Consider the following 11092-nt stretch of genomic DNA (forward strand, 5'->3'; position numbering starts at 1 on the left):
GTTCACTCCAATCACCTCCCCTTCCTTCATAGTCAAATGACAGAATGTCAGAATCCAGCTTCTGCTCAGATGAACATCACTTACCATGTTGACAAGGGGCCCCCCCGAGAATCCTCCCAAAAAGGAAACCGGGACAAGCTGTGTTCAGTAAGTTCTGAATGATCCTCACGGACACGCTGACCCAACCACAGTGGTGTGCCGAATTATGTTGGTTCTGCTCCACCTTGTCGTACTGACAATCCACATTGTTACAGTCCCTTTGAACTTGGGAGGGTTGGCAATGGGCAGGTTCATCTGTAGCAGGTCGATGAAGACAATGCAGATTTGAGCAGATTCTTGACACCACCTACTACATCAGAGAAGATCTCTGCTTGACATCTACAGCTGCCACTCCCTCAGTAAAGCCCAGAACATCACCAGTGACAAACATGTCAGGACGAATTGACATTTTAGTAAAACAACGTTGCTGTCGCTCAGCTGCACTCTGCAGCTCCCCCGGACAACGTGGGTGCAGGTAATCACATCTCTATCATCTGAGATGACAAGGCATGAACCTGTGCAGCACTTCACCTCCCTCCTGGTGACTTTACTATGTGAAAAGAAAATGTAATTTATAACTGTCGCTATCTAGATTCTCAAGAACTCATACAAAATTCAAAGTACAAAATACCTAGTGTAATTTAAAAGTCAGAACATTTTATTTAAAAAAAATGAAAAATCAAAATGATATAAATAAATGAATGAACGCAACATCAATTAACGTTATTGGCCGAGGCTCCCAAACTCTGCCATGACGCTGACGTTCACCACTGAGCAGGTCAGTTTGGAGGTGCGGCGGCTGGGCGAGAATGCTGCAGAGAGAGACAGGTCTGACAGAAGACTGCTTCCACCCTGGACATCACCTCTACTGCCCTCTAGGTGGCGACACAGATCATTTTCAAACAAGAACAAATAGACTAAGAGACAGCTTTCTTCCCCAGAGCGGTCTAAGCCCACGAGACCGCTCATTGAGGGAGAGGAAAAGAAAAAAACTGGAGAATGAGGAAGGAGAGGAGTGGAAGTGGGAGGATAAGAAGAAAAGGAAGAGGACAAAGAGGAAGCACATTCTCACCAATGGAATTATATGCATGAGGGCGATGTCTGCCTGCTCATCCACACGTTTGATGGTGGCATCCAAGTAACCCACAGTCTTGGCCGTGCTGGAGATCAAGAAGTCAAAGATGAGACATCAATCCCCTTGTTGTTCAGCCCAGCCTGTGTGTGAGAAAAGGAACCAGGACAATTCTCTGAATGCGCAGATGAAGCTACTAGGCCCGTGGCCCGAGTGTTCCACATCTGGATCTGGCTCCTGCTGTGTACAGGAAACAAAAATATCTCTGCCAGGTTTCCTCACCATCAGCAACGCTCCATCCTCTACACCAGTGCCCCAAGATCTTCCAGCCTCATTCATAGCTCCAAGTCTAGAGTCTCCAGAGTCTTTAAGGGACCCGTGTTGCCCTAGCAACAACCTGAATGGCTTCCAGGTTGTCAAACCCATTAATGACCTCAACATAACTGTCAAGCCCACCATGCCAACCACCAGTGGTGGTGTTCATATCATGTGTCCGGAGGTAAGTGCTTAAACCTCTGTTCGCAGATCAGCTTGACCTGGAAAATGGTGAGGACACAATCAGACCTATTTCCTGTTCTTCAAACTTGGGCAAATTGACATTTCAGTAAAACAACTTTGCTGTCACTCACCTGCACTCTGCAGCTCCCCTGGACAACGTTGGCGCAGGTTATGACATCCCCATCGTCTGAGATGATGAATCCTGTGCTGACGCGGCACTTCACCTGCCTCCTGGTAAATATACTTCTAAAGAGAGACAAAGAAGGGACAACTGATTTAAAGGGCATGTACAGTACAGACCAAAAGTTTGGACATACCATACCGTGCAGAAACCACTGAGAGTCTCCCGAGTAACTTTAGTTCCACCTCGGCGCAAAGTTAATGTATTTGGTGGGAAAAATAAACAAACAACAAAACCGCACGGGACAAACGTGAACCGAACCGAAATTGTAGTACTGAAACGGTTCGGTACAGCTATGTGTACAGTTACACCCCTATTAATTATTATGTAAACAATAGACATAACTACACTGACAAAAAATATAAACGCAACACTTTTGTCATTGCTCCCATTTTTTTATGGTATGAACTCAAAGATGTGAAACATTTTCCACATACACAAAATAACCAGTTTTCTGAAATATTTTTCACAAATCTGTGATAGTGAGCACTTCTCCTTTGCCGAGACAATCCATCACACCTTACAGGTGTGCCATATCAAGATGCTGATTCGACAGCATGATTATTGCACAGGTGTGCCTTAGACTGACCACAAGAAAAGGCCACTCTGAAATCTTCAGTTTTGTTTTATTGAGGGGGTCAGGGGACTCAGACAACCAGTAAGTATCTGGTGTGACCACCATTTGCCTCATGAAGTGCGACACATCTCCTTTGCATAGAGTTGATCAGGTTGTCTATTGTGGTCTGTGGAATGTTGGTCCACTCTTCTTCAATGGCTGTGCGAAGTTTCTGTATATTGGCCGGAACTGGAACACGCTATCGTATACGCCGATCCAGAGCATTCCAAACATGCTCAATGGGTGACATGTCCGGTGAGTATGCTGGCCATGCAAGAACTGGGATGTTTTCAGCTTCCAAGAATTGTGTACAGATCCTTGCAGCATGGGGCCTTGCATTATCATGCTGCAACATGAGGTGATGTCAGAAAAGGCCTTTAATAACCCCTGAGGAAATTTAAAATATGATGTTGGATGTACGGCAAAACAATGGGCCCCAGGATCTCGTCACGGTATCTCTGTGCATTCAAAATGCCATCAATAAAATGCACTTGTGTTCTTAGCCCATAACATACGCCTGCCCATACCATACCCCCCCCCCACCCCCCCACACTACCATGGGCTACTTGATCCACAACATGGACATCAGAAAACCGCTCACCCACACGACGCCACAGGAAACAGACGCTGTCTGTCATCTGCCATCTGCCATGAACAGTGTAAACCGGGATTCAGCCGTGAAGAGAACACCTCTCCAAGTCGGTTACGATGACAAACTGGACTGAGGTCGAGACCTCGATGAGGATGACGTGCATGCAGATGAGATTCCCTGAGACGGTTTCTGACAGTTTGTGCAGAAATTCTGTGGTTATGCAAACCGATTGTTTCAGCAGCTGTCTGAGTGGCTGGTCTCAGACGATCTTGGAGGTGGACATGCTGGATGTGGAGGTCTTGGGCTGGTGTGGTTACACGTGGTCTGCGGTTGTGCAGCCTGTTGGATGTGCTGCCAAATTCTCGGAAACGCCTTTGGAGACGGCTTATGGTGGAGAAATGGACATTCAATTCCCTAGCAACAGCTCTGGTGGACATTCCTGCTATCAGCATGCCAATTTCACGCTCCCTCAAAACTTGCGACATCTGTGGCATTGTGCTGTGTGATACAACTGAAGATTTCAGAGTGGCCTTTCCTTGTGGCCAGTCTAAGGCACACCTGTGCAATAATCATGCTGTCTAATCAGCATCTTGATATGGCACACCTGCGAGGTGGGATGGATCATCTTGGCAAAGGAGAAGTGCTCACTGTCACAGATTTAGACAGATTTGTGAACAATATTTCAGAGAACTGGTTATTTTGTGTATGTGGAAAATGTTTCACATCTTTGAGTTCATACCATAATAAATGGGAGCAATAACAAAAGTGTTGCGTTTATATTTTTGGTCAGTGTATTTAAGAAATCAATATGGCAAATGCAGATCAGTTATCCAAAACATATGCATATTATATTAATTAGAAAAATCATGTATGTGATTAAAAAATAATGCTATATCAGTAAAATAGACATAACACTGTTTCAGAAAATCTTCATATCAAAAATTGATCAAATATCAAAAGTTAAAAATATGTGCAAATTATGTTTCATTAGAAAATCATGAATCAATTTTTGGAGCAAGTGAATTAATATAATTTGAAATCATTCATTTTAACCATATTCATCAATTGATTGAGAATTCTTTTTATCTTTTTTTAATTTGTATTTATTTATTTTAAATTATGAAGTAATGCTGTAAAATAAAATAAAATAAGAAAAAGGGTCCATGTCCTGTCAATTGTCCAAGGTTGGTATTCCATCTTCTGCTGATTAACAGCCGTCCTGGTTTAACAGAGTTTTCAAGTTCTTTTTGCTGTTATGTCTTCAGACATCAGATTAAGGTCCTTTTTCTTCTGCGGCTGTTTTCAGCGGCGCTGAAAGTTGAGGTCAAGTTGTCTGCAGGTCAGAACTCTCTGCTGAAAATCAAGGTCACTTAAGACTTCGAGAAAGCAATGAATCCAGGCGTTATATTTCTTGAAATTATGTTTGACTTTTTGTTTTATTCGGAACTCTTCCACTAGGATGTCGTTCACTCGCTCCATGAAAGGATGCAATGTAGCTTGGATTTTGTCAAACATTCTTTTAATGTCATCATAATCACCTGTTGCTTGGTTTTGCTTAGGGGCCATGGTCAGCTCTTTTTTGTTGTTGTAGAAAATCAACTTTTAAGTCACTTGAAGATAGTTGTATAGCCGCCGTGAGCCACACACGTCCGTGTTGTAACCCAGAACCGGAAAAAAAAAACAACCAAAAAACAGGTTTTAGAAGAATACTCAGAAATGCTTGAGTAGATCAAAATACCGCTTTGGGGCAGATTTTTTGAGAGGTGTTAACATAATGTTACACTCAAAAAGTTGATTTTAGTGGATAAAGGCTCCTTAAGGAGCTCATCTGTGTCTATGAAAGCACTAGTATACTTCTGTTAACATTACATCAGAGAGTTAACATAAAGATCAATAATTTAAAATGAATGTTTACATGACGCATTTTTATTCTGATCAGGCCTTCATTGCGATCAGTTTTGTACTTTTGTCCCCCCCCCCCCCCCCCCCCTGTCTGCACCTGGCACAGCTTTTCACTCGAGTTCATTCTGATCAGACTTTTCCCAAACTTTACCTTTAGATTCACGCAGAAACATTAAAGACCAGGGGTGTGTATTGGCAAGAGTCTGGTGATACCATGCGTATACCGATATTGTACCGGAACTCTTTTCTTTTTTCAAATATGACTTGGAAAAAGCTCTTACGTCTTCAATTGTAATAAAATCGTCAAATTCTGTTTATTGAATGATCACAATGTTAAGTACTGCGACTGAATCTCATTTATAAGTTGCTTTTACCCAAGCAATTCATAGTGCTTTTATATTGGTAACTTAAAACACAGAAAGGTAACAGTTAACATAGTCTACTTTCCACAATAAAATAAATTTCAGTGTAAGAAAAAAATTGAATGTTCCTCAACCAATAAGGTTCTAAAAGTATGATTGGGGAAATAAAGTGCTGTTTATTTTTCAACATTGCTTAATGTAGCTTCACCTGTTCTTTTTAACGGAGTCTGAATTGTGCTTCAAAAACAAAAGGGGGGGGGGACTGTTCTTTCCAGAAACAAAGTGTGTTGATGAGGTAGCATAAGAGGATGCAGTAGAGTTTCTTTAAAGTGGCAAAGATGCTTTGTTTACATGACAGTCTGCACTGCACCACTGTAGCGACGCTTTTGTCACACGCAGAAGTAAACTACTGACATTCATCGCCACAACGTCTGCGTTTTTTCAATCCGTTGTACACATCAGTCTAATCCATTAGGTCGCTTAACCAGAATCTATTGCTGTGAAGTTCTGCAAAACTTTGGCCTGCTTTGCAGATAGCATTTTGGCCGATGCTATGTACATTAGCCACTGTGCAGCTGCACTGCTTCACTAGTTTTTATCTGCGAAGCACTGCAATCCGCGTTTTTATATATAACTGGCAGCAACATGGCGCAGAGTTTGGGTTCGGTACCATCCTAAGTAAAAACTAAGTAATTCATGTCTCATTACAACAGAACAAGCTTGTTCTCGCTGAGAAATTGTAGTGGTCTTGTGTGGTGTAGAGCTGCTCAAAGAGGCTCAGTGGGCGGTGCTGGCAACTAGCGCTCGGATGTTGAAGTGGAAAACGAGTCAGATATTGAAGGACAACGCTCATACATAATTACATAAATATCGTCCTGACAGTTTTGTGAATCAATGCTAATATCGCCAAATGAACTATTGCGATGTTTCACCCAAACAAACCCTACAGCTTTTTTTTTGTTTTTTTAGGCCATGGGGTTAGGTTAGGGTTAGGCAAGGGTTAGGTTAACCCTAACCCGCCCAAAAATTATTTCTAACACCCCTAGTTATGGATGCTAAGCTGATAACCCCCGCCCTTGATCCCCCTTTCTACACACTGGAACTTGCATGAGTTTGACACAAGGGCGGGGGGGCATAAATGACACAGACTGACAGTCTCTATTCTCAAAGGTTTATCTTTAGTGATCAGTGATGAAAGTCTTCTGGGAATTCCCGGAAATCCGTGTTTTTGAGTAAACCGATCATATCTTCCGGGAAATAAAGACCTGGGGCCTCATTTATAAACGTCGCGACGCACAGTACGCAATAGTTGAGATTTATAAAAAGCAAACTTGACGGGAAAATGTGCGGTCCTTCACGCAAGCTCTGACCCAGGCGTACGCACAAAAACAGGTGAAATGAGAAACGGCGACACCGTCGGCAGATGGAAGAAACACTTGAAAGTGAAAATGACAATACTGCCTCTCAGAAATAACATGAAGACTTCACAAAGCAAGTCTTACAATTAACAGCTACACGAACACCCGTTTGATCGATCAGCAGTGAAACAAACAAAAAAAATCAAACGAAAATTACAACAGAAATTCAAATGAACACATATATGCAGAAAGAAAAGTGAAATATGTTCTGCAATATTGGCATGTTGTGCAATTCATCTTCATAAACAATATAGTTAACAGAACGAAATAATTTACAAAACTGATTAGCCGCGTTTATAATGTGTCCGTCTGGTGGAGCAGATATAGGTGCAATTAGACAAACAGATGGATAGATAGAGAGAGATGCATTAATTGTCCACTGGGGAAAGTTGTTTTCATAGTAAAACATTTCTTCATAAGCTACGGAATTATGGTATTCATGCATATGCCTTTAGTTTGTTTTATTTTTGATAAAACAATGTATGGCGTATGTCTCAACCATTCAGAAAGCAACAAGAAATTACATTTGCGCTGATCAATTTCCCATTTCCACGTCGATTATTACCGACATCTGTAGCTTGTCAGATGTAATTAAATGGAGGGAAATAAAATGCCCCATCGCAATGCGTAATGACGCACAATGGCTGATCTTGCGCTCTTAGAAGATGTGGCAAATGGAAGAATTCGGAGTGAACGCATCTTTAGACAGCAAGAAGACTTGCTGGCAAATGAGGACGAGTGGCTTATGAGCCGGTTCAGACTTCCTCGAGCCGTCCTGTTGGAGCTTTTGGGGGGGTGTCACCCGGTGCATCTGGCGCATCGTGTCCCCCTGCGCGTCAGTCACCACTCCACTTAAGGGATTCCCCAATTATTGCCGCCAGTCTGTCACCCCCCCCCCCCCCCCCCCCCACACACACACACACACACACACCCCCACCCGTGGCAGACACACTCTGGCGATGCAACGGCAGACGTTTTTTTGCCTCGACTTTGATGTCCGACCTTTTCTTTTTTATTTCGACCACGGTCCGAGGTTGTGAGGCTACAGCATTTACGGCGTCTGCCACCGTTTGCCACTCACGTGCCTTTTTGGCATTAGTAATGCCCACACTGTGCCCTCCAAACAACACTTTTCTCCTCTTTTCCACCTCGCCAATGATAAATTCTACTTCACATTGAGTGAAGTTACGTTTTTTTTTTCATTTCCTTTCTGTGTTTGCCATGGTTTCGCAATCAATGAATATTAATTTGTGGGCGTTTCACGGACTATTTATGGGCAACTATGGGCGTGTCATGAAGCCGCAAAAGCTGCGCTGCATTTAGAATCGGTTGTGATTTATTAAGGGAAAGACGCGTAGGATGTGCGTGCGCACGGTTTTATAAATCCGAATATTTCTGTGCGTACGCACGTCCTATGTTTCATCCATACACCACTTCTGATGCAAATCCTACGCAAAGTTTTATAAATGAGGCCCCTGATCCCTACGGACAAATCGCTTTCCGGATGAAAAAAATGTCTGAAATTGGCGAATTTTCGCTTTATTTTCTATATTTCTCCGTGGATCGCTTTCTCTATGGGCGCGGCTATCTTGTCTTCGTCTTCCCGGCCTAATTGACCAATGACGGGACGTTTGAGTTGCGTTCGGATGAGAAATGAACTTTCTCTCTGTACTGAAGCTTTATTCAACCCATCGGGACAGCATATATATATCGCCGAATCTTGACTGCAGCTGTGGTGCTGTGCACCGCGCTGCATCACGTAACATATAGTCCGCTTTTTGTGAGAAAAGCGATCCAAATCGGAAAAGAAACAGGAATTAAGGACTAAAACCTGGTTAATATGTATTGCTTTTGTAACTGACCATGGTATAAAACATGCTTATGCATTGTTTGAAATTGCCATTTATGTCAAGTCTGTGAATGGTTTGTATGTACCATTTGTAGTAGTTTGTTAAATCTGGTCTGGGATCTTCTTTATTTCTTTGATCAGTGCCCCATTGACTAGGAGAACCCCCCTTGTAGATTTTCTTGATCTGACTGCAGTATAACCGACCACATTGATCAAAACTGAAACATTTGAATAAATTTTTCTATATAATTTCTTTGTATTTCCTAATTACCATGATTTAGTTCGGTTTTGCTCAAAAACGTTATTGACAGAAGTATTTGGTGGTTTGGACCCTCGCTCACTTAAAAAAGAATGTTTACAATGTTTTTTAACTTTGTTTGTATGTTAGTTTTGAAATTTCCCAGATTAAAGTATTGGTGTTAAAGAATTGATGTATTATGTTATAGAAAGATAGTTTAAAGCAGATTTCATATATTGATTGTAATTATAGTTTGAGAAAACAGTATTTCTAAAGCAGAAATTGTTTAAATAAATGAGTTACTTTCATAGAATATCATAGTTACTGGTGTTCTTTTTGCTATTTGGGGCTTTGATGTTACTATATTTTAGCAATTGTATCTTTTGCAGCTTTTAGGAAAAGCTTAGATTTTAGGATTTTGTTACTTTTAGCAATTATCCAAATTCTTTTTTAGGACCAGCAAGTCCTTAGTGGCAATTCAAACTAGGGGTTTGAATGACAAATCATGATTCTCCAATTAGTCTTAGTTTCTTGATTAAGAAGTGAATAACTAGCTGCCAGAATGTACCAGAATTCATCTAAGACCATGTATTTTTCAAAAATTTTGCACCGTGCCCGCCATATCGCTCAAAGAAATATTGTGTGATTTTTTCCTTGCCTGACTTTCATCACTGCACTTGTTAAATCAATTGAATCAATATCTGTATTTACTATCAAATGATTTTTTTTTCATAAAGTAATGAGAAAAACTATTTTTTGGACTCTTTTCCTGAAAAAAGCCTTTATAATTGTTTCTTTTTCTTTTTCTTTTCAAATTTTAATGATTGATTTAAAAAAAAATTCTGCTGGAAAAAATAAAAATCCCATTTGGTAACAAACAAATGTAAAAATGTTGCTGTTGTCAAAAACTTTAACAACTCGGTGAAATGAAACTATAACCAGTATCTGGTTCCAAATCTCCGACACAAACTAAACTTGTTATGTAAGGCTTGAGAAATAAAGGTGTTTATTTTTGTCTTTCTCATCCTTTGTAAATGGATGCCACACCTTTTCTTAAACCTGTTCTGCAGGTTGGAGAGTTTTTCTGGAAAGATGGTTGCACTGAGCGATGTGAATGTTTTGCCTCTGATGTTGTGCACTGTGCCGCTGCATCCTGCACTGCTGCACAACAGTGCACCATCAAGGATGACCAGCTGGACTGTTATGATGGGATGTCCACCTGCACTGTCTGGGGAGACCCCCATTACATCACCTTTGATGGCACCCTAGCTCATTTCCAGGGAACATGCTCTCATATTACTGAGACTGGGAGTCATGGCAGCAATCACACCCAGTTTGAGGTTGTAGCCACCAACAATCACCGTGGCAACAACCATGTGTCCTTTGTGTCATCAGTGGACATACATTTCTCTAAAGATGCAGAGAGTGTGCGTGTAAGGATTGGACCAAACAGAAGAGTGAAGGTAAACTCAACTCTCTGAACAAACTGCTTTGTTCTTCTGTTGTCACGTCTTCTTTAACTCTGTTGAATTTTCCTCTTCCAGGTAGATGGATCTGATGTGTCTCTTCCCACGACTGTAGGAGCCATAGCTCAAGTGTCAACACAAGAAGGCTTTGTAGTCTTTGATGCAGATGACCTTATTGTCCAATTTGATGTCCAGAGTACTCTATTGGTCAGAATGAGTCAGTACTATCAGAACAAAGTCAGTGGGATGTGTGGGAACTTCAACGGAGATCCTTCAGATGATAAAGTGAAACTGAGTTTGGACACAGCTGGACGTCACAGACCAGTCAGCCAGGGTGAGCTTCTGAACACAAGCATCATACCTTCGTACAGTGTTTTATTGGTCCTGTATCAAACTATCCATCTGTAATTTCTCTCTCTGGTAAAACAATTTCTTTCTGTGTCTTTTGGTGTCAAAAAGACTGGTCCATCTCCTGTGAAAGCAGCTCAGGGACTATGTCTGTCCCTCTGCCAGCTGTTTGAGGCAGGCTTTCACTCCAGTGCTCTCCATCTTAAAGATAGCTCCTGCAATGGAACTGTTCAGAATGGAAGACTTGTTTTCCACTTTGACAATGAGGGTCATCTTTGTGGAACAGTTCTCATGGTAAAACCTAAAGGCTAACCTGTTATTAAAACTGACTAAATGTGAATGCCTTCATCAATTCCTTTCATTTTAATCTCCAGAGCAATGGAACCCATTTCATGTATGAGAACATCATTCAGGGGGATGTGGATACTCATGGAAGTATAATAAGCTGTCAGAAGAACGTACAGAACCCTATGTCACAGACTCTGTCTATGGATGTGTGCATAAACCGTCT

The 11092-nt window shown here is 41.5% G+C and overlaps 1 protein-coding gene across 1 annotated transcript; it reads left to right on the top strand.

The window, feature by feature from the left end:
• The first annotated feature begins 1076 nt into the window (after positions 1-1076).
• On the top strand, positions 1077-11092 carry LOC110017214 (zonadhesin-like). Its single transcript, XM_078937273.1, has 6 exons — positions 1077-1610; positions 1754-1843; positions 9838-10230; positions 10312-10567; positions 10693-10875; positions 10956-11092. Exons 1-5 carry the CDS (start codon positions 1221-1223, stop codon positions 10752-10754), a joined length of 1191 nt encoding a protein of 396 aa, XP_078793399.1. The 5' UTR covers positions 1077-1220; the 3' UTR covers positions 10755-10875; positions 10956-11092.

Source organism: Oryzias latipes, chromosome 19 (assembly GCF_053564925.1).
Source record: "Oryzias latipes strain Hd-rR chromosome 19, Olatipes_Hd-rR_3.1".
Taxonomy (NCBI): domain Eukaryota; kingdom Metazoa; phylum Chordata; class Actinopteri; order Beloniformes; family Adrianichthyidae; genus Oryzias; species Oryzias latipes.

Bases quoted from the DNA above. Each gene is read 5' to 3' on its own strand.
- LOC110017214 (XM_078937273.1), top strand. From the start codon at position 1,221: ATGAGACATCAATCCCCTTGTTGTTCAGCCCAGCCTGTGTGTGAGAAA. The intron at 1,611-1,753 runs GTAAGTGCTTAA...TGCACTCTGCAG, and splicing joins TTCATATCATGTGTCCGGAG to CTCCCCTGGACAACGTTGGC. The intron at 1,844-9,837 runs GTAAATATACTT...CCTGTTCTGCAG, and splicing joins GGCACTTCACCTGCCTCCTG to GTTGGAGAGTTTTTCTGGAA.